Source organism: Ranitomeya variabilis, chromosome 6 (genome assembly GCF_051348905.1).
Source record: "Ranitomeya variabilis isolate aRanVar5 chromosome 6, aRanVar5.hap1, whole genome shotgun sequence".
Taxonomy (NCBI): Eukaryota; Metazoa; Chordata; class Amphibia; order Anura; family Dendrobatidae; genus Ranitomeya; species Ranitomeya variabilis.
This window is the reverse complement of record NC_135237.1, coordinates 37,225,221-37,249,138: the sequence shown is the minus strand read 5'-3', so window position 1 is coordinate 37,249,138 and position 23,918 is coordinate 37,225,221. Positions and strand designations below refer to the sequence as shown.

Genomic DNA, 23,918 nt, shown 5'->3' with positions numbered 1-23,918 from the left:
CGGAGACGCAGTGACTCTCCTGCCTCACAGATGCAGTGACTCTCCTGCCTCACAGACGCATTGACTCTCCTGCCTCACAGACGCAGTGACTCTCCTGCCTCACAGACGCAGTGACTCTCCTGCCTCACAGACGCAGTGACTCTCCTGCCTCACAGATGCAGTGACTCTCCTGCCTCGGAGACACAGTGACTCTCCAGCCTCACAGATGCAGTGACTCCTGCCTCACAAATGCAGTGACTCTCCTGCCTCACAGTCGCAGTGACTCTCCTGCCTCACAGACAGTGACTCTCTTGCTTCACAGATGCATTGACTCTCCTGCCTCACAGACGCAGTGACTCTCCTGCCTCACAGACGCAGTGACTCTCCTGCCTCACAGATGCAGTGACTCTCCTGCCTCACAGACAGTGACTCTCTTGTCTCACAGATGCAGTGACACTCTTGCCTCACAGACGCAGTGACTCTCCTGCCTCACAGACAGTGACTCTCTTGCCTCACAGACGCAGTGACTCTCCTGCCTCACAGACGCAGTGACTCTCCTGCCTCACAGACAATGACTCTCTTGCCTCACAGACGCAGTGACTCTCCTGCCTCACAGACAGTGACTCTCTTGCCTCACAGACGCAGTGACTCTCTTGCCTCACAGATGCAGTGACTCTCTTACCTCACAAATGCAGTGACTCTCTTGCCTCATAGACTCAGTGACTCTCTTGCCTCACAGATGCAGTGACTCTTTTGCCTCAGACTCAGTGACTCTCCTGCCTCACAGACGCAGTGGCTCTCCTGCCTCACAGATACAGAGACTTTCCTGGCTCACAGACACAGTGACTCTCCTGCCGTACAGGCACAGTGACTTTCCTGCTTTATAGATGCAGTGATTCTCCTAACTCACAGATGCAGTTACTCTCCTCTTTCACAAACATAGTGACTCTTTCAACTATCAGTTAAATCTGTAATGTTCTCTTTTCCTCACACACTAATCAACTTCACTGTTGTGCTGTCATACACTATCTGTGCAATTTCATCAGTGTTTATTGATTTCTGTCCCTATCTCTATAGTTAAGCTCTGAGGTGTGACATCCTCCCACTATCCATATTTAATACATAATAGCTGCTGCATTCTCTGCCTCTGTTTTTATACAGGCTATAATAATCCTATCCATGATTTGTTCTGCTATGGGGAAGCTCACTTGGCCAAGCCTGAGGTTGTGAGATCCTTTTCTGGCTGATGCAATCTTCTGCAATGTGTAAAATGATGGTGACCATTTTAAGTGAAAAGCAAGGAACCAGCTAATTAAAATCACCTTAGGCTGATGGGAGTAGGAGTGTGCTACAAACAGAAAAACTGACCAGTACATTTAAGCTAGTGTGTACAGGTGCCAGCTAAGGCAATAATTCTAAGAAAAAATATAGATGCACTCTGAAATACTGAAAAATTATGGTAAAAAGAAGGTACTTAGCGAAAAGATTGGCCACTATATGTGAAACCAACAGCCATCGTCAAGGCATACCTAATTGTTGAGTCCCTAACCTGATAAAGCATCTCTCCTGGGCTGAAAAGCCTACAATTTATAGGGAAGAAGGAACCAGCTAATTAAAATCACCTTAGGCTGATGGGAGTAGAACCCAACAACTATGTACGCCTTAACGATGGCTGTTGGTCTCACATATATCGGCCAATCTATGCGCGGAGTACCTTCTTTTTAAGCTATTTTTCTATAGCAATTTTGCAGTTCCATTTTTCCAATATTCCACGTGTACATAATGTAGCGTTTACCTATTTTATATGGCAGTTATGCAGTTACAATTTTCTAAATTTATTATTCTTAGTATTTTTGAGTTCAGCTATATTTTTTTTAGAATTATTACCTTAGCTGGCACATGTACACACTAGCTTAGATGTGCTGGTCAGTTTCTCTCTTTGTACCATTTTTGATGATTTTTTGCAAAGAGAATCGCACATTGTGCGAATTTGCTAGATTCAGCAAATTCCTAAACATTTTAGATAGATTCATTTAGCTCTTTTCTAGTCTATATTTATCTACAGTACAGTACAGGACACACCTTCTCATTTAAAGATTTTTCTGTATTTTCATGACTATGAAAATTGTACATTCACACTGAAGGCATCAAAACTATGAATTAACACATGTGGAATTATATACTTAATTATGTCTTATATTCTAGGTTCTTCAAAGTAGCCACCTTTTGCTTTGATGACTGCTTTGCACATTCTTGGTATTCTCTTGATGAGCTTCAAGAGGTAGTCACCGGGAATGGTTTTCACTTCACAGGTGTGCCCTGTCAGGTTTAATAAGTGGGATTGCCTTATAAATGGGGTTGGGACCATCAGTTGTGTTGTGCAGAAGTCTGGTGGATACACAGCTGATAGTCCTACTGAATAGACTGTTAGAATTTGTATTATGGCAAGAAAAAAGCAGCTAAGTAAAGAAAAACGAGTGGCCATCATTACTTTAAGAAATGAAGGTCAGTCAGTCTGAAAAATTGGGAAAACTTTGAAAGTGTCCCCAAGTGCAGTGGCAAAAACCCCAGGAAAGGAAGACCAAGAGTCACCTCTGCTTCTGAGGATAAGTTTATCAGAGTCGCCAGCCTCAGAAATTGCAGGTTAACAGCAGCTCAGATTAGAGACCAGGTCAATGCCACACAGAGTTCTAGCAGCAGACACATCTCTACAACAACTGTTAAGAGGAGACTGTGCAGCAGGTAAAATAGCTGCTAGGAAACCACTGCTAAGGACAGGCAACAAGCAGAAGAGACTTGTTTGGGCTAAAGAACACAAGGAATGGACATTAGACCAGTGGAAATATGTGCTTTGGTCTGATGAGTCCAAATTTGAGATCTTTGGTTCCAACCACCGTGTCTTTGTGCGACGCAGAAAAGGTGAACGGATGGACTCTACATGCCTGGTTCCCACTATGAAGCATGGAGGAGGAGGTATAGAGAGAAAGAGAAGCGGGCACCACTACAATACAAAAATTAGGGATCAACCATTGCATATAAATAGTTACTGAACAGAGAGAGAAGATATGCAAACCAATGGGATCAACCTTAAATAATCAATTTTATTGTACAAAAGTCATAATCCAAAAACAGAGTCAGGTAAGACATACATTTAAAAACATTTAAAACAATGATATGGCAAAATAGACCATAAAGAATTTAACCCGAGGGGAAAAAGGAAGCTAATACTTTACAACATATGTAGAACAGGAAAGATTACCAGAAAGTGCTAAGTATATGAATACACCAATCTTAGTCAAATATAAATCCTATTGTTTGCTGCCAACTGACCCCCTGAGTACTATGACAAATAACATGTACTCCAGCCTAATATCAGGAGAAGATATATCATGGATCCTATCTTGTCCAAAACGGCATGTGTGACCTGGCCTCCACAGTCACCAGACCTGAACCCAATCGAGATATTTAATATCAATCTATTTATCTATCTATCTATCTTCATAGATAACTTCTCTTCACACACAGTGTTATAACCTTTGCAGAAATTACCTTGCTCTTGCAGTGAGTTGGGGTGGGATGAGGATGAGTCTGGTGCTGTAGCTCTCTCACTTCTATCTTTATGTAAAAAAGATGCTCCTGGCTGTCCTGATTGCTTCTTTTATGACAGCATTCACTTTCCAGGAATAACTGGTTATACAGCTTTTCTGATTTCAGTGTGACAGGTGATTCTTTAACACACACCTTCCTCTTGGATGTCCAGGACACAATAACAACTTTCCCAGTATCCCCGGGGGCTGAGCTAACCACTCCCTGTCTGTTATAACCATTTTAACCCCTATAGTTGCTGAATGATTCTAACTCAACAGTGCCGCTTCTATCTGTCACATCCCATTTGATCACTGTTTTTAGCTTTGATTCTAAAACCGCTAAACACTGAGTTATCACAGTAAACCATAGTAGCAGCAATATAATAATGCTGATAAATGACGACTTCATCTCTTCTTCATGATTATATTTTATATTCTCTGATCTTTCTTCTTCTGAATACATATCAATATAATATAGGCCAAGGCGGTGTGTATACATCATGACTACTTGTGCCTTCACTGAACTATTCAGTGCAGCTTTGAACTTTTAAAGTGCGGCATCCTAAGTACTGTGTTTTGCAATAAATGTTCGCGCGACTATTAGCGCAGCTTGCGAGGTATTTTCATCCTACTGATAGAAGTAAATTACTGCTCAACAAATATTTTCTTGCTCCTGTCTCCCTCTCCCCCTTTAATTTGGATGAAATAGTCGCAGAGTGCTTTTTCTGTTCCAATTTGCAAATGCTTTTAAGTCGACCATATTTTCCATCCATTAAAAGCTTTGTGAAGTTATCAGTGCCACACGCCGCTGTGCACTAACCGGGTCTCTGTTTTCTGCCCACAGCTTTACAGCAAGCTGAAGTGTGATGATTCTGCGCTCCTGGAGCACGTCGGGCAGATACTGGGCGACCTGGGGGGAGAGGAGGCGCCTGGAGACTCGGATGCCGAAGATGCTCCTCTGGAGAATATCGGAGATGATTTTGTGCAAAGCAGTGATGATGAAGCCATGGAGGCCTGATATCGATATCTTTTATACATCTGGAAAACCTTCTAAAAAAAAAAACTCAATAAACAAAAGTGTCTTTTTATGTTTTCTCTAAAATGAGTGAGGCATAATATTAATACTTACCATCACAGATGAGCAAATCAGCAAATTTTGTTATGAATTTCTCTAAAATTTTGGATTCTAGCTAATTCGAAATTTTGGGGATTGGAAGTGCAAAAATGCAGCAAAATGGTCCGGGAGTGGTTAAAATAAAAACCATATACTCACATATCCTAGGCGTTGACCTGACAACCTGTGCCATGGCCGTAGTTCTTCGGTTCCTGCGGCACTGATTGCAACGCGATCATGCCGATGTGCAGGCGACGCAAATCATTACGTAAATTAAGTTTGTTGTCCCTTGTATCGGAAGAATTGAAAATCGGTGCCGAGATGATGAAAGGAGTTTGATAACAGTCTACGACACATGAATATATTGCATTTCTTAACCCTTTTTTCCGATCTGTTTATTTTGGGGTCTTTTACGATTTTTGACTATATCCAATCTGTAGGTATTTTAACAAATCTCCTCTCTATTTGTCACACAGATAATAAACTTTTAAAATTCACAACCTTTCAATTTCTGTTACCCTCAGTTTCACCCTCTTTGGTGGTTAAAATACACGAATTCTACCACAAATTTCCAGCCTAATCCCCATTGATCCTGCAGATTTTGGTACAGATTTTTCCAAACCATGCGGAGTTCTTCTGTTCTTATACCAGCGTTTTGTAGCACATGTCTACCAACAATAGCGTAGATGCATATTGTGTACAGTATCTGAACTTTTGATTTATTTAAAAAAAAAAAAAAATCAATGCGGGTTTGCAATGTGTCTGGTTTACAAACTTAAAAAAAGCCAAGTTCCGATGTCCCTGAATGTCTTGATTATGAACTGATTCCTAATTTGTATTCAACATATAATGAAGGACTCAACATCGTCAGCTCCTTGTAATATTGAAAATAGATCCTTTCATTAAACGTATGGATATTTTTGATCATTGGAATCCCACGCAGTGTAAGGAGCATCTGTTTTCAGCATCACGGTGTAGCCATGAATGTAGTGCGGCTCTCCCGCTCTACTTCTCGTGATTAATTCAATCAACTGTTGACTCATGTTGCTGCTTTCCTGTTAGCGCTCAGGCTTTATAATGCTGAAAATTAGGCTATTTCCCCTAAAACCAAAAGAATATGGGATGAATTTAGAAGGCCTTTACACAACTTTTATGTCGTAAAAATAAAGATGCACATTTTGGCACGCACCATGTTTATGTAGAAATTTGCACGTTCTTGACACTCAACATTTTTCAGAAGAGTCCAGAATAGAGGAACTTGGTCTCTTACTTTCTGACAGATTTATTAGAACACATAGCAGAAAATGGTGTGAAACGTCAAGCTTTGATGTCCAAGTAGCCAAAGATGCACCAAATTTATTGAGGGTAGTGTGTCTTGTAAAAAAAAAAGACATTTTTACTGACATAATTATATTATTCAAGCATTTTTATGTTTATATTTATCGCAATTTTTGAGCTACTCCCTCACCCTTTGGTTTAACTTATACCTACGTTTTTGGAAAATTGACATATAATTATAAATTAATATCTTCCTAATATTTTGATATTTTGACTTCCCATGTTAAATGCCTTGGCTTGGTAGACATTTGTAACCGGTAGGCAGAGATTAGATGACCACTTTAATCATAGGTCATTGTGCTGTACAAGTGTGATATATTACGTACACGGACTGCACACCCCAAATTTTCCAACTAATAGACAATGGGACATTAATTATTAAGTTGTTTCTGGGTTGTTCTTCTCACTGCCACTAGACCGGTAATGCAATATGAGCATTACCTTATTAACTCAACTGTATTCACTGTAGGCATCCCTTCATTTTCATGTGTTAATTCATGGTTTTGCTGTTTTCATTCTGAATCTACAATGTGCACATTCCAGTAAGAACACCTAAAACCATTGCATGAACTGGTGTGTCTAAGCCTTTGACAGGTTGCCTCTTCATGACATACATTAGCTTTATACCCTATGAATGACAGGAGTCAGCCACTGACATTCGATGATCATATAGGTCTAGTTTTCCTATTAGAGAACATCAAACCTCCAACTTTTGTGCATTTATCTAGGATTTCATTGCGGTTGTACCATTAGATATGGGATAACTTCCCATGAATCCTGAGGAATTCTGAAGAGCTTCGTGTGAATGGGAGCAGTGGTCAAACATATGCCTCTCTGCACCATTTATTCTTAATGGGAGTGCCAAAGACCTGCTGAATGCTGTGCTCAACTATATAGCGGTCTCATTGAAAGTGAATTGAGCAGGGGTGTGCATGATTGATCGCTCCTCCGTTCAAACGAGGCTTTGCAGAACCTTGGTTCTCTGGATTGGTGGGGATTCCATATTGGACTCCTAGCGATCGAGAAGTTGGAGGATAACTTCTAAATTTCAAAACAACCCCTTTCAGTAGGTTATGATAATGAAGGAGCCTAGTAGGTGGAGGGGTTACCGGCATATGTGCCAAGAAGGGGAGTATCATCATTCCACTTTGCCTCGTATTACGCAGCAAACTGGATCTTTGCCCCAAGAGAAGGAGACCCTACGGGAAGAGAGAGAAAACCAATGTTTTTTTGTATCTGAAGTGTTTGACCAAGTCATCGAGTATCATTTTAAATACAGCTTTAGCTGTGTTTAGAGGTCTTGACATGATGGAGCTCCAGATCTGTACATGATAACTAACGTCAAGTATCTGATTATTGGACTAGGAATATTATATCTATCCACTGCATATATTCCCTGGTACATACCAGAGGCAAGAAGATGCACAACGCAAATCATTGTGGATGAGGACAAAAGCTCAGATATCTGGAAACCTCATTCCTTTTACTGAACATGGTTTATGGAGTAGTATTTATAGCAATATATATTGGATGGGATATAAATCCTACACTTATTCCGGTGTATTTTTTTCCCTTAAATACAACAAGCAGGTTTACCGTCCTGAAGAAGATGGGGGATTTATGGAGCGCTGCATTGCCCGTGTCCGTGACTTTGAGGTACGTTACAAAGTATATTTAGTCATATACGAAGGTTAAGGTCAGTGTAATTCCATTGCTGGAGCAGCATTTTTGTGGCAAAAGCAGAGAAGTAACAGCATTTAGAGGCCGTTTCCTCTGACCCGAGAGGTTATTGAGTAATTCTTTTAGACCTGAGGGATCTGGAAATGATATTGCTGAACATGTACAAGAAACTTCATAGATGGCAGAGCATCAGCAAATATTTTACAACCCACGACACAGCCGGGATTTTTCTTCTTTTTTTTTTTTCAGGCAAAATAAATAAATGAACACTGCAAAGGTTGCAGGCCCAGGGCGATGGCTGATATATAAACTCTCATAAAGAATCCATGAAGAATGGGAGCCTTTCTCTACACGCTTTGCCCTCTTTTCCACACATTGGAGCTTTTATAGGAAAATTCCAATTGTTACAATATTTTATATCTAGCAAGTAATGCTACTTTTATTTATACACCACCAACATATTCCACAGTGCTTTGTAAAATGAGAGCGGTTTCTGCACATAAGAGCTGACACTACAGGAGAGAGGACCCTTCTCATAAGAGCTGAAACTCTACAGGAGAGAGGATCCTGCCCATAACAGATTACACACTACAGAAGAGAGGTTCCTGCCCATAACAAATTACACCCCAGAGGAGAGAGGATCCTGCCCATAACAGATTACACTCTACAGAAGAGAGGACCCTGCCCATAACAGATTACACTCTACAGAAGAGAGGATACTGCCCTTAACAAATTACACCCCAGAGGAGAGAGGATCCTGCCCATAACAGATTACACACTACAGAAGAGAGGTTCCTGCCCATAACAAATTACACCCCAGAGGAGAGAGGATCCTGCCCATAACAGATTACACTCTACAGAAGAGAGGACCCTGCCCATAACAGATTACACTCTACAGAAGAGAGGATACTGCCCTTAACAAATTACACCCCAGAGGAGAGAGGATCCTGCCCATAACAGATTACACTCTACAGAAAAGAGGATCCTGCCCATAACAAATTACACTGTACAGGAGAGAGGATCCTGCCCATAACAGATTACACTCTACAGAAGAGAGGATCTTGCCCATAACAGATTACACTCTAAAGGAGAGAGGTTCCTGCCCATAACAAATTAAACTCTACAGGAGAGAGGATCCTGCCCATAACAGATTACACTTTACAGGAGAGAGGATCCTGCCCATAACAGATTACACTCTACAGAAGACAGGATCCTGCCCATAACAGATTACACTCTACAGGAGAGAGGTTCCTGCCCATAACAGATTACACTAAAGGAGAGAGGTTCCTGCCCATAACAAATTAAACTCTACAGGAGAGAGGATCCTGCCCATAACAGATTACACTTTACAGAAGAGAGGACCCTGCCCATAACAGATTACACTCTACAGGAGAGAGGATCTTGCCCATAACAGATTACACTCTACAGAAGAGAGGATCCTGCCCATAACAGATTACACTCTACAGGAGAGAGGTTCCTGCCCATAACAAATTATATGCTGCAAGAGAGAGGATCCTGCCCATAACAGATTACACTCTACAGGAGAGAGGATACTGCCCATAATAGATTACACTTTACAGGAGAGAGGACCCTGCCCATAACAGATTACACTCTACAGGAGAGAGGATCCTGCCCATAACAGATTACACTCTACAGAAGAGAGGATCCTGCCCATAACAGATTACAATCTACAGAAGAGAGGATCCTGCCCATAACAAATTACATTCTACAGGAGAGAGGATCCTGCCCATAACAAATTACATTCTACAGGAAAGAGGATCCTGCCCATAACAAATTACACGCTACAGGAGACAGGATCCTGCCCATAACAGATTACACTCTACAGGAGAGAGGTTCCTGCCCATAACAAATTATACGCTACAAGAGAGAGGATCCTGCCCATAACAGATTACACTCTACAGGAGAGAGGATCCTGCCCATAACAAATTACACGCTACAGGAGAGAGGATCCTGCCCATAACAGAGTACACTCTACAGGAGAGAAGATCCTGCCCATAAAAGATTACACTCTACAGGAGAGAGGTTCCTGCCCATAACAGATTACACTCTACAGGAGAGAGGATCCTGCTCATAACAGATTACACTCTACAGGAGAGAAGATCCTGCCCATAACAAATTACACTCTACAGGAGAGAGGATCCTGCCCATAACAGATTACACACTACAGGAGAGAGGATCCTGCTCATAACATTACACTCTACAGGAGAGAAGATCCTGCCCATAACAAATTATACTCTACAGGAACGAGGATCCTGCCCATAACAGATTACACACTACAGGAGAGAGGATCATGCTCATAACAGATTACACTCTACAGGAGAGAGCATCCAGCCCATAATAGATTACACTCCACAGGAGAGAGGATCCTGCCCATAACAAATTACACGCTACAAGAGAGAGGATCCTGCCCATAACAGATTACATTCTACAGGAGAGAGGATCCTGCCCATAACAAATTACACGCTACAGGAGAGAGGATCCTGCCCATAACAGATTACACTCTACGGGAGAGAGGATCCTGTCCATAACAGATTACACTGTACAGGAGTGAGGATCCTGCCCATAACAGATTACACTGTACAGGAGAGAGGATCCTGCCCATAACAGATTACACTCTACAGAAGAGAGGATCCTGCCCATAACAAATTACACGGTACAAGAGAGGATCCTGCCCATAACAGATTACACTCTACAGGAGAGAAGATCCTGCCCATAACAAATTACACGCTATAGGAGAGTGGATCCTGCCCATAACATTACACACTACAGGAGAGAGGATCCTGCTCATAACAGATTACACTCTAGAGAAGAGAGGATCCTGCCCATAACAAATTACACGCTACAAGAGAGAAGATCCTGCCCATAACAAATTACACGCTATAGGAGAGTGGATCCTGCCCATATCAGATCTCACTCTACAGGAGAGAGGATCCAGCCCATAATAGAGTACACTCTACAGGAGAGAGGATCCTGCCCATAACAAATTACATGCTACAAGAGAGAGGATCCTGCCCATAACAGATTGATTTCTACAGGAGAGAGGATCATGCCCATAACAAATTACACTGTACAGGAGAGAGGATCCTGCCCATAACAGATTACACTGTACAGGAGAGAGGATCCTGCCCATAACAGATTACACTGTATAGGAGAGAGGATCCTGCCCGTAACATATTACACTCTACAGAAGAGAGGATCCTGCCCATAACAGATTACACTCTACAGGAGAAAGGTTCCTGCCCATAACAAATTACACGCTACAAGAGAGAGGATCCTGCCCATAAAAGATTACACTCTACAGCAGAGAAGATCCTGCCCATAACAAATTACACGCTACAGGAGAGAGGATCCTGCCCATAACAGATTACACACTACAGGAGAGAGGATCCTGCTCATAACAGATTACACTCTACAGGAGAGAGGATCCAGCCCATAATAGATTACACTCTACAGGAGAGAGGTTCCTGCCCATAACAAATTACACGCTACAAGAGAGAGGATCCTGCCCATAACAGATTACACTCTACAGGAGAGAGGAACCTGCCCATAACAGATTACACTGTACAGGAGAGAGGATCCTGCCCATAACAGATTACACTCTACAGGGGAGAGGATCCTGCCCATAACAGATTACACTCTGCAGGAGAGAGGTTCCTGCCCATAACAGATTACACTCTACAGGAGAGAGGTTCCTGCCCATAACAAATTACATGCTACAGGACAGAGGATCCTGCTCATAACAGATTACACTCTACAGGAGACAGGATCCTGCCCATATCAGGTTACACTCTACAGGAGAGAGGATCCTGCCCATAACAGATTACACTCTACAGGAGAGAGGACACTGCCCATAACAGATTACACTTTACAGGAGAGAGGATCCTGCCCTTAACAGATTACACGCTACAGGAGAGAGGATCCTGCCCATAACAGACTACACACTACAGGAGGGAGGATCCTGCCCACAACAGATTACACTCTACAGGAGAGAGGATCCAGCCCATAATAGATTACACTACAGGAGAGAGGATCCTGCCCATAACAAATTACACTCTACAGGAAAGAGGATCCTGCCCATATCAGATTACACACTACAGGAGAGAGGATCCTGTTCATAACAGATTACACTCTACAGGAGAGAGGATCCAGCCCATAATAGATTACACTCTACAGGAGAGAGGATCCTGCCCATAACAAATTACACGCTGCAAGAGAGTGGATCCTGCCCATAACAGATTACATTCTACAGGAGAGAGGATCCTGCCCATAACAAATTGCACGCTACAGGAGAGAGGATCCTGCCCATAACACATTACACTACAGGAGAGAGGATCCTGCCCATAACAGATTACACTGTACAGGAGAGAGGATCCTGCCCATAACAGATTACACTGTACAGGAGAGAGGATCCTGCCCATAACGTTACACTGTACAGGAGAGAGGATCCTGCCCATAACAGATTACACTCTACAAGAGAGAGGATCCTGCCCATAACAGATTACACTCTACTGGAGAGAGGATCCTGCCCATATCAGATTACACTCTACAGGAGAGAGGATCCTGCCCATAACAGATTACACTTTACAGGAGAGAGCATCCTGCCCATAACAGATTACACTGTACAGGAGAGAGGACCCTGCCCATAACAGATTACACGCTACAAGAGAGAGGATCCTGCCCACAACAGATTACACTCTACAGGAGAGAGGATCCAGCCCATAATAGATTACACTACAGGAGAGAGGATCCTGCCCATAACAAATTACACTCTACAGGAAAGAGGATCCTGCCCATATCAGATTACACACTACAGGAGAGAGGATCCTGTTCATAACAGATTACACTCTACAGGAGAGAGGATCCAGCCCATAATAGATTACACTCTACAGGAGAGAGGATCCTGCCCATAACAAATTACACGCTGCAAGAGAGTGGATCCTGCCCATAACAGATTACATTCTACAGGAGAGAGGATCCTGCCCATAACAAATTACACGCTACAGGAGAGAGGATCCTGCCCATAACACATTACACTACAGGAGAGAGGATCCTGCCCATAACAGATTACACTGTACAGGAGAGAGGATCCTGCCCATAACAGATTACACTGTACAGGAGAGAGGATCCTGCCCATAACGTTACACTGTACAGGAGAGAGGATCCTGCCCATAACAGATTACACTCTACAAGAGAGAGGATCCTGCCCATAACAGATTACACTCTACAGGAGAGAGGATCCTGCCCATATCAGATTACACTCTACAGGAGAGAGGATCCTGCCCATAACAGATTACACTTTACAGGAGAGAGCATCCTGCCCATAACAGATTACACTGTACAGGAGAGAGGACCCTGCCCATAACAGATTACACGCTACAAGAGAGAGGATCCTGCCCACAACAGATTACACTCTACAGGAGAGAGGACCCTGCGTATAACAGCTGATACTCTGCAGGATAGAGGTCCCTGCACATAAGAGCTGAAATTCCACAGAAGAAAAGGTTCTTGCCCATTAGAGTGGACCATGAGGTTACACTGCCCATACGAGCTGACACTCAACAGGTGAGAGGCCCCTGCCCAGAAGAGCTGACACTCAAAAGGAGAGAGGCCCATGCCCATAACAGCTTACACTCTAGGAGAGAGGACCAGGCCCATAAGAGCTTACGCTCTACAGGAGTGAGGATCCTGCTCATAAGAGCTGAAGCTTTACAGTTGAGAGTACCCTGCCCATAAGACTTGCCTACTTGGGACACATCATACTAAGAGAACAACCACTGAAGAAGAATGACATGGTCAAGAAAATGGCGTAGAAGATCATGGTGGACCTATATAGACTTGCATAAGATCGATCTTCCTACAGAGCGTTCATCCATCAAGTCGCCATGGCTTGAGATCAAGCTGAAGGCCATTAAATAAAATAAATAATTGAAGCATGACCTCCCAAATCTGCAGCATAATCAGGATCATTTCTGTTGATGTGGGCTGAAAATAATCCCTACAGCACGAATGTGTCTTCGTGTTCTGTTCTTGCTGCTATTGTCCTAACATTCCGGTTTCTTATTAAACTTAATGTGCAGGCATCTCTGGAGATCCGGTTTCTGGTGTGTAGACATCAATGAGGACTCCGCGTCACATTCTGCCAATATGTTCCCTGGAATATTAAATTCTCCATTTACAATTAGGCTGAAAAGCCGTTTGAATGGGGGTCATTAACTTTATGACTCGACAGACAACAAAAGAAAAAAAAATGTCTTTCTGTTCCTAATTCATTTAAACAAGTATTTCCCTTGCTGCAGAATGTAACCAGCTGAAAATGATGTGAATTATGAGCGGGATATCCTGGGAATGCAGCTTCTTTGTGTTCTCGGCTGTTGACGTTTATACCGTTTTATGACTAAATGTATTTTTAATAAACCGAAATACATTTAATATGTAATTCTGCCACATAGCACTAAAAAATTACTGTGCCTCAACGCTCGTCCTCAGACCTTATACTCCTCTATCCTGAAGGGATTTAGGTTTCTAAGCTCCAAGATTAATCTGAGTAAATCTGAGACCCCTAATGTGTTCTCACCAAGCGGCAATGCATTTAACGCTAATGTCTCCATCAAAGTTGAATGCTCTTTGTAGAAAATACATGGGTTCCTGCTGCTACGTCTGTCAGCTCTACATTGAGATCCATCATATTTCCACCTCCTCTACTTGAAATATATAAAATATTCTATCCAGAAGACCCTCCATTTATTAGCTCTGAGTGCAAATTATGAGGGGAAACGAAACATCAAGTGTGGCTCCTAAGATAAAGGAATATGTATTATATGTCACGTTGGGACATACGAAGAGTAATTGGCACCAGGGCACCATGTAACCTACCTCTTTATCTGTGCATCGAGGGGTACAAAGAAGAGTCGGGCCACCATTATGGTGCAAGGTTATGCTACCCAAGACCAAATGACCTTGTGTTCGATTTCTCCTACACCCACAATTTGATACATTCACTAATACTTCACCTCCTACACAACTCTAATCTTTGTAGTCTGCTCACAGACTGAAAGTCCATTAACTCGAGCCAATGTCAGCCCATAAGCGGGAAAAGATCTGCTATATGCAGGTGAGTGGCACTAGGTTAAAGGTCCATTCACTTGGGCCAACCAACTTGTGGGCACAGAACTATTATTCCCATCTTTGTTAAAAAATGCTAAATTATGTGCATGATCACTGCCTTTCCTAAATAGTTAAAAGAGCTGAATACAAACTCACTTTTTGCCACCATGCCTGCATAAACCAATAAAGTAAATAAAAAAGGAAGGTATGTATGCGCTACAATTAACTAGTGCAGAATGAAGCCTACCTTTGCTTCTGTGTATCGAAAATCTGACGTGTCCTTCTTGGATTTTCCTATGGATAAGAAGAGGAGACATTTTTGTCTTATCCTGGATCCACCCAAGGTGTCAGCTGTCCTGCATTCATGCTTGATCCTCCACTGATTGAGCAGACAGCGTACCGGCCGGTCACGTCCGTCTTCACAATGGTTTGCGGGAGTCTACTGTCCTTCGCCTGGGTGACATCACTCAAGACACAAACTCTCCTTCACGTAAAGAAGACAAGAGTGCTGCTATTATTCCCATCTTTGTGGTCTGCTGAGAGGATAAGACCTGTCTACATGGACCAATTTTTATACCCATAAGCCTGAAAGGATTGACTTTATAGGTGTATCATCACTAGTTTAAAAGGACGTTCGCATGGGTCGACACCAATGTTGTGGGTGCAGAACAATCACGTTCACCAATGTGGTCTGCTGACAGATTACAGACCCATTTACATGAGCCGATTTTAACCCTGTTGCAGCATTTTATAGTGTTAACCAATTACCCTATGATTATGCATGTACTATTACTATAGTGTATTTGTTCATTTTGCTTTTTTTCTTGGGTTTTGTCTGGGAAATGTCCACAGTGTGACCTTGCCCTTTCCCTTTGGCTTATGTTGTATTTCTCCAAATCCTAAAGCATGTATTCTAAAGGTTAAGAGTGGAGTAAACTGCTGCTTGAATCCTCCAACAGTGGCTTATTTCTCCAGAAATCAAAAGGTTCAGACCTGTTGAAATTGAACAGCCTGATCCTTTTCAGCTGTGATGTCTGGTGTCGGGAATGAGTGAACATCGCATTACACATTAATTGGTCATCTGGTCTCGACAAAATCTTTATGTTTGGCCAATGTTTTATTAGACATGGATGGTTTAAAAATAATAAACAGAGGCAAACTGATATTCCAACATACCTGCAGATCTAGCCGCAGTGGAATGATGTCTCCTACTTTTGGAAGTCATAGGACCACTGTGGCCAATCCAAGGCTGCAGCGGTCTGGTGACTTCCAAACAAAGACTGAAAAGGCCATGAAAAATATAATTGGTGTCATACAACTTCTTAAAAATGTATGCACACCATAACACCTCTGAAATCTACCTGGTCTCTCATTCCTATAATTCGACTCCTTTTGTCAGTTTCTCTATTTGCTTCCAATTACACAAAGAAGCTAATTTCAAAAATCCTCACTGTACCCTATAAAATTCATGCAATTCAGCTCATCCAACATGTCTTCTCTACTTCACAAATATCACCCCAAATGCAGCTTCTGCTTTGTCAACGATGAACTCTTCTCTACCTTTCCCTGCCTGATTTTCGGACATTGTCTTATATTTCAAAGTGTGTGCTTGATAAAAATGCTGAATATGCATATTAAAGTTTATTTTTAACATTACTTGTTTTCTTCAAAGGCCTCTGGAAGCTTCCATAGGTTGGTCAGTCACCCGAAAAGGAACGCATAGAACCTGTTTGGGCCATGCTTGATTGTGGAGTGTAATGACATTCACGAAAACTTGCTTCCTCTGAAGACCTTTGAGAGTGTTTGTGTGCAGAGTGGGCCAACATTCCACAGGGCAAGATAGCAGAAGTCATTGATTCCATGCCTGGCCAGACAAAGGCTTTGAAGAAAGCAAACAATGGAACAGCTAAACTTTAATATGCATATCTGGCATTTGTATAAAGTGATACTGTGAAATAAAAGTCCTTTGGGCTAATAAACAGTCTACACAAGTTTTCTGGCGTAACATTTTTTTGAAATGTCAATTTTTTTCTCACTATGTAGAGTTGCGCAAACATTTGTGATTTTTGGTATTTTTATGCTAGTTTAGACCAGTTTTGATAATTGGAAAAATGTGCAGAGCTCACCCAGGAGGGGGCATAATCGATTGAGTCCAACAAATTCTTCATAATTTATGGGATCAATCATGACAGAAATGTAATCCAGTTCCTGGTTAGCGTGCGTTTCTGGTGGTGGCATAAGATAGTTGAAAGATGTGCCATGGGGGCACAGTGGTTAGCACTGCAGCCTTGCAGCACTGGGTTCAAATCCCACCAAGGACAACATCTGCAAGGAGTTTGTATGTTCTCCCTGTGTTTGCGTGGGTTTCCTCCAGGTTCTCCGGTTTCCTCCCACACTCCAAAGACATACTTCTAGGCAATGTAGATTGTGAGCCCCAATGGGAACAGGGATGATAATGTCTGTAAAGCGCTGTGGAATTAATGGCGCTATATAAGTGAGTAAAATAAATAAATAAATTACTGTGGAGTATTTCTCTTAACAAATTTTCCGGATCTTACTCAGGCGCATCTTTCACCAAGACAGGCATGCAAAACTCAGTCTTAATGAATGCTTGATACATTGAGCGGCGTGCGCCTCTTAATGAATCAGGAGTCCCTGACACCAGCATGCCTCCTCATCAAGAACAGCATGAACAACGCTGGTCTTGAATCGGGGCCTATGAGACTGTTAAGCCAGAGAACCCTTTAGGGCTCATTCAGACATAGTTTTTTCTCATACGAGTACTATCCATGTTTTTCTACTTGTTTTTGTACCTCTGGGGATGTTTACATGTTCATTTTTTTCCTCGGACTGTGTGGTCTTCACAAAAGCTTGAAGACTTGACCGATATTGATCCTAGTTTCAAACCAAATTTGCTGATGCAAGTACAGGGTGATTCACTCCCTACTGGAAAAATTGCTGTAACTTCTAAAAGAGAAGATATACCGTACTGAAATTTGGACTGTACATATTTTGGTTCATGAGAAGTGAGAGTGCAATGAACCTCAGTGACAGTGTTGAGAAACGTCCTCATGCTGAGTGGTCTTACCGACTTGTCGCCACACCAGTTGTCTCTACTAAGAGATAAAATCGGTGCATGCTTTTCTATGTGTTTGTAGTTTGTGTGGTGCTTGTATTTCACTTCTACTGACTTCCTTCTTCATTTGTTAACAATATACAGATACAGTTTGGAGGAGCATGTTTTCACTGTGAAAACTTATTGGAAAACTACGTCCTTAAAGGTGTGCCAGAGTAAGTTTCAAGAAGTTTGGAGGTTGAAATCCACCATGCATTCTGTCATTGGTGAATAAGGTGAAATGTACAGGAACATTACTGGATAGGCATGATGGAGGACATCCGACAAACTCTCAGGAAACAATTCAAGATGTGAAACAGTGACTTCTAGCATCTCCTTGTAAATCGTTGCATAGACTTTTCTAGGAAACAGGTATGTTGTATTTCACATGTCAACGAGCGTCCAAGAAAGGTCGTGGTCGCCTCTACAAAGTCACTGTCGTTCAGGAATTTGAAAGGGACCGATCAAGAGAAAATAATTTGTCCTTGCCAGAATTTTTCCTTTGGGGTCATTTAAAGGGTTGGGTGTACAATAAAAAGCCACAAACATTACCGGCACTCCAAGAGAACATACAGTGAGAAGTTCAGGGTATAACCCCAGACGTCCTGCGGAATACATTCAACAATGTGTAGCGGTGCATGCACTCGTGCTTGGATTGTAACGGTGGACTTTTTCAACACCTGCGTTAAAACATCAGTTTCTCATGAACCAAGGTGTGTACAATCCAAATTTCAGTATAGTTGACCATCTTTTCTAGAAGTTACAGCAATTTTTACAAGTAAAGTAGAGAGTGAATCATCCTGTAGATGGGCCCATGAAACAAATCTGCCATCACTCAGATGTCATCTCTGTTGTACATTTTTCATGGATTGTTTGATAAGAGAAGCTGGAGTAACCTAATTTATTTCTGTTCATACGAGAATAACTGATGAAACTCTGATGGTAAAAATTGACACTCTGACCAAATACTGAAAATCGTATCAACAATTCTCATGAAACTTTGACCGTTTTTTGCATACTAGAAAAATCAATGACATCTGAAAGAGCCCCTAGACTACATACACTAATTGAGAGAGTTGTCTAGTTTTGGATTTACAGAATTGCAATCGACTCTCCTGCTCACTGGTGGCCCCAGAAGTCAGATCCCCCGTGACAAAAGTCAACTGTAGATAGTTATTTGATTTTGGTACAACCCATTTGAGTAATGAGAAGTTGTCCTGAGAGGTCAATCATATTTCATCTCTCAGTTCTTTGAGGCTTTCGAAAATAAAAGGTGCTACTTGATTGTCATTGAGCAGCTAATTCAAGTTTCTGTTTGCAATAGTTTTGAGAAACCTTCCCATTGTTCCCGTTGCTGTGTTATGTTTCTTTGTAGATTCATTGCTTAGAGATAAACTGTGAGTGGGAACAAACTTTGACAAATATAATTGGTGACATTTTGTTTCTTGCTTTATTGAAGACAATTTTTTAAAAAGATCTATTTTAGGAATATTAATCATGATTATAAAATCGAAAGAACAAAACATTTTGTTGAAAGTCTTAGATGACTGTAACAAGGAAATAAGTGAGGCCAATGCCTCCGGAAAGTTAATAGTAACAGAAGTGGTTGGTGTATATCAGGCTATTAACACAAGAATGGATGGAGTCATATCGACAGAAATCTTAAAAGCCCCACTATGAAGCTCATCTCGAGATGTGAGAAACCAATCCTTGCTGTCTACCACCTTCATCTTTCACTGATTTATGGACAATGGGTGCAGCATTGATGCAAGCGTACCTGAGGATGTGAATAAAGATAAATCAACATTGAAGGATCTCCTTTACAAAAGAATGAAAACATGGTAGAACAAGGTAACACTTTGACAATATATACAAGGTAAATTAATTCCACGTGGTCTACGTATTCACGTATTTCCATTAATTCCAAATGGATGATGAATGTCATCTGAAGAAATGGAAGAAGCATGTGATGTGTGTTCCCTCAATTTCCTTAGTATCCTGATTGATTTTGACAAAAGGAATCTTGAGTGCTTGGAGGAAAAAATAAAAGATATACAGGAAAAGATAAAACAGAATCTTACTTCGGATCAGATGGTGACATTTGATCTGGAATTAGAAACTGCATTGGTTAAATGGGAGAATGAAATTCAACAGTTCAAAACTGGTAAATTTGAAAGAAAACTATCAAGCGAATAAAGTGTATAAATGGAGAACATGCTTTTTTGTCAAAAGAATGGAATCCATGTCCTCATTGGCAAGCGACACGTCTCGTGATTCTTGTTGTTGTAGAAATCTGAATGGTTCTGTGTATGGTTTTTCACGCTATAACACCAGAAATATAGGACACAAGCGTAATGCAATTCCTGGTATGGATAAAGAGGAAGGGGGTTAATTAAAGGGACTCTGTCAGCTGAATTTGGCGGGCCCTCTGTCCGGTCCGATGGGCGGTGTTTCCTCAGCTTTTATTCACCCCTTCCTTTCCCGCTGGGCGCAATATTTTCTGGAATTTCCCTCGGTTTCCTCCGTAGTTCACGCGTGCGCAAAGCAATCTTGCCTTGCGCATGCGCAGTATGCTTTACCCAACTGCGGGCAAAGCCGAAAAGCATTAGTGCGCATGCGCTGGCGCACCATGTCCCAGAACACAGCGAAATACTTCCGGGACATAGTGCGCCGGCGCATGCGCACTAATGCTTTTCGGCTTTGCCCGCAGTTGGGCAAAGCATACTGCGCGTGCGCAAGGCAAAATTGCTTTGCGCACGCGTGAACTACGGAGGAAACCGATGTAAATTCCAGAAAATATTGCGCCCAGCGGGAAAGGAAGGGGTGAATAAAAGCTGAGGAAACACCACCCATCGGACCGGACAGAGCGCCCGCCAAATTCAGGTGACAGAGTCCCTTTAAAGGTAATTAATTTATCGAATGTCACCTTGACCCCTGAACAAATTTCTGTATTATCATAAGGCTTTGGTTCCAGCCCTACAGCAAAGTTTGGTCAATTTGTGGCTATTAAGGACACATTTTTATTTGCACGAAAATTATTGGTAAAAAATATATATTTTATACAAGATTGCCCACAACTGAGTCAAACTGTTTGGAAAGAGAACTCAACTTAATAATGTAACTACAACCAAAAAAGAACTGAATGCTCATGAAGTATAATCCTAAAATATTAAATTTTATTAGACATGTATAAAAAAAATGAATGGCTCAAATACAGAGGCTCCTGAGCTTCACTGTGGGGAACAAACAGACTGACTGGATAAAGTGCAGAGTGCATGACAATATAAATAGCTATTTGTGCAAAATAGTACAATAATTCCATCATACAAAATGTCTGGAATAAACAAAATAAAAGGAAATAAAAGGAAATATCCACAGCTCCGCGGCCCCGGAATGAAAGCTCACAACCGCCATCAGGGAGACGGCATGTGCACACTGGGTTCCTATGTCCGCGTCACGGTGGATTAGTAACAGAACACACCACGCGGTGTGCTATTTATACTGTTTTGCACAAATAATTATTTACATTGTCAAGTGAGTCTCCCTCCAGGGCCGTGGGGTACTCGGTCCGATCCTCACAGGGGGATGTCACAGTGGCGGCCACCCGGTCCGTGGCCCTAGGCACCCATGTTAAATGGAAAGTCTTTAAAGGGGTTTTGAGAATAAAGTTTTTCGTGACGCCACCTGTGGTATTCGGTCAGTGGGGACCGACGCTGCTTAAAGGGGTCCTCTGGGGTGATTGTCATGATCTCTGCAGGCAGAGATCATAGCAAGCCTATAGAGGGACAAGCTCTCGGAAGATGGAACTATACTGACCATGAACTAAGCCTGCCGCGCAACTAGAAATAGCCAGGTAGCATTTCCTATTTATCGCTAGATGCCCAGCTCTGGCCTAAGACCTAAATAGCTAGCAGAGGGAAATATAAGACCTGGCTCACCTCTAGATAAATATTCCAAAGAAGACAGTAGCCCCCCACATATAATGACGGTGAGTTCAGATGAAACAACAAACGCAGCAGGAAAATAGTCTTAGCAAATTTGAGGTCCGCTTACTAGATAGCAGAAGACAGATAGTATACTTTCATGGTCAGCAGAAAAACACTAACAAAACACCATCCAGAGATTACCTTAAACTCTGGCATTAACTCATAACGCCAGAGTAGCAATCCCTGATCAACGAGAGTTTTCCAGACACAGTAACAAAACTTCAGCTGTGAACTGGAACAAATAGGCAAAACAAAACATGGACAAAAGTCCAACTTATCTAGTAGTAGTCTAGAAGCAGGAACAAGCACTGAGAGGCATCAGATAACATTGTTGACCGGCAAGAAACCACCAGAGAAATGAGCTTAAATAGCGACACCCACTACTGATGGAACCAGGTGAAACAGGAAAGAGGATGACAAGTCCAATTCCACAAGCGGCCACCGGGGGAGCCCAGAATCCAAATTCACAACAGTACCCCCCCCTCAAGGAGGGGGCACCGAACCCTCACCAGATCCACCAGGGCGACCAGGATGAGCCCTATGGAAGGCACGAACAAGATCAGAAGCATGAACATCAGATGCATTGACCCAAGAATTATCCTCCTGGCCGTAACCCTTCCAGTTGACCAGATACTGGAGTCTCCGTCTGGAAACACGAGAGTCCAAAATTTTCTCCACAACGTACTCCAACTCACCCTCAACCAACACCGGAGCAGGAGGCTCAACTGAAGGTACCACAGGTACCTCATACCTGCGCAATAACGACCGATGAAAAACGTTATGAATGGAAAAGGACGCAGGGAGGTCCAAACGGAAAGAAACAGGATTAAGAATCTCCAATATTCTATAAGGGCCGATGAACCGAGGTTTAAACTTAGGAGAAGAGACCCTCATAGGGACAAAACGAGAAGACAACCACACCAAATCTCCAACACAAAGCCGAGAACCAACACGACGATGACGGTTGGCAAAACGCTGAGTCTTCTCCTGGGACAACTTCAAATTGTCCATAACCTGCCCCCAGATGTGATGCAATCTCTCCACCACCGCATCCACTCCAGGACAATCCGAGGATTCCACCTGACCGGAGGAAAATCGAGGGTGAAACCCCGAATTACAGAAAAACGGGGACACCAAGGTGGAAGAGCTGGCCCGATTATTGAGGGCGAACTCTGCCAATGGCAAAAAAGCAACCCAATCATCCTGGTCAGCAGAGACAAAACACCTCAGATATGTCTCCAGGGTCTGATTAGTCCGCTCGGTCTGGCCATTAGTCTGAGGGTGAAAAGCAGATGAAAAAGACAAATCTATGCCCATCCTAGCACAGAATGCCCGCCAAAATCTAGACACAAATTGGGTACCTCTGTCAGAAACAATATTCTCAGGAATACCGTGCAATCGGACAACATTCTGAAAAAACAGAGGAACCAACTCAGAAGAAGAAGGCAACTTGGGCAGAGGAACCAAATGGACCATTTTAGAGAAACGGTCACAGACCACCCAGATGACAGACATCTTCTGGGAAACAGGCAGATCTGAAATAAAATCCATCGAGATGTGTGTCCAAGGCCTCTTAGGAATAGGCAAGGGCAACAGCAGTCCGCTAGCCCGAGAACTACAAGACTTGGCCCGAGCACAAACGTCACATGACTGCACAAAGACTCGCACATCTCGTGACAGGGAAGGCCACCAGAAGGATCTTGCCACCAAATCCCTGGTACCAAAAATTCCGGGATGACCTGCCAATGCAGAAGAATGTACCTCAGAGATGACTCTGCTGGTCCAATCATCCGGAACAAACAGTCTATCAGGCGGACAACGATCCGGTCTATCCGCCTGAAACTCTTGCAAGGACCGCCGCAGATCAGGAGAAACGGCCGACAAAATTACTCCCTCCCTAAGGATACCTGTGGGTTCAGAATTACCAGGAGAGTCCGGGTCAAAACTCCTAGAAAGGGCATCTGCCTTAACATTCTTAGAACCCGGTAGGTATG

At 42.5% G+C, this 23,918-nt stretch overlaps 1 protein-coding gene across 2 annotated transcripts in view; it reads left to right on the top strand.

Moving 5' to 3' along the window:
• The window catches only part of LOC143781586 (uncharacterized), a 409,484-nt gene extending 404,055 nt beyond the window's left edge, over positions 1-5,429 (top strand). For both annotated transcript variants that reach the window (XM_077268242.1, XM_077268241.1), the window contains exon 11: positions 4,411-5,429. In XM_077268242.1, the coding sequence (XP_077124357.1) occupies positions 4,411-4,584 (174 nt within the window). In that variant the 3' untranslated portion in view covers positions 4,585-5,429. The remainder of the gene's footprint in view (positions 1-4,410) is intronic.
• Positions 5,430-23,918: the final 18,489 nt, after the last annotated feature.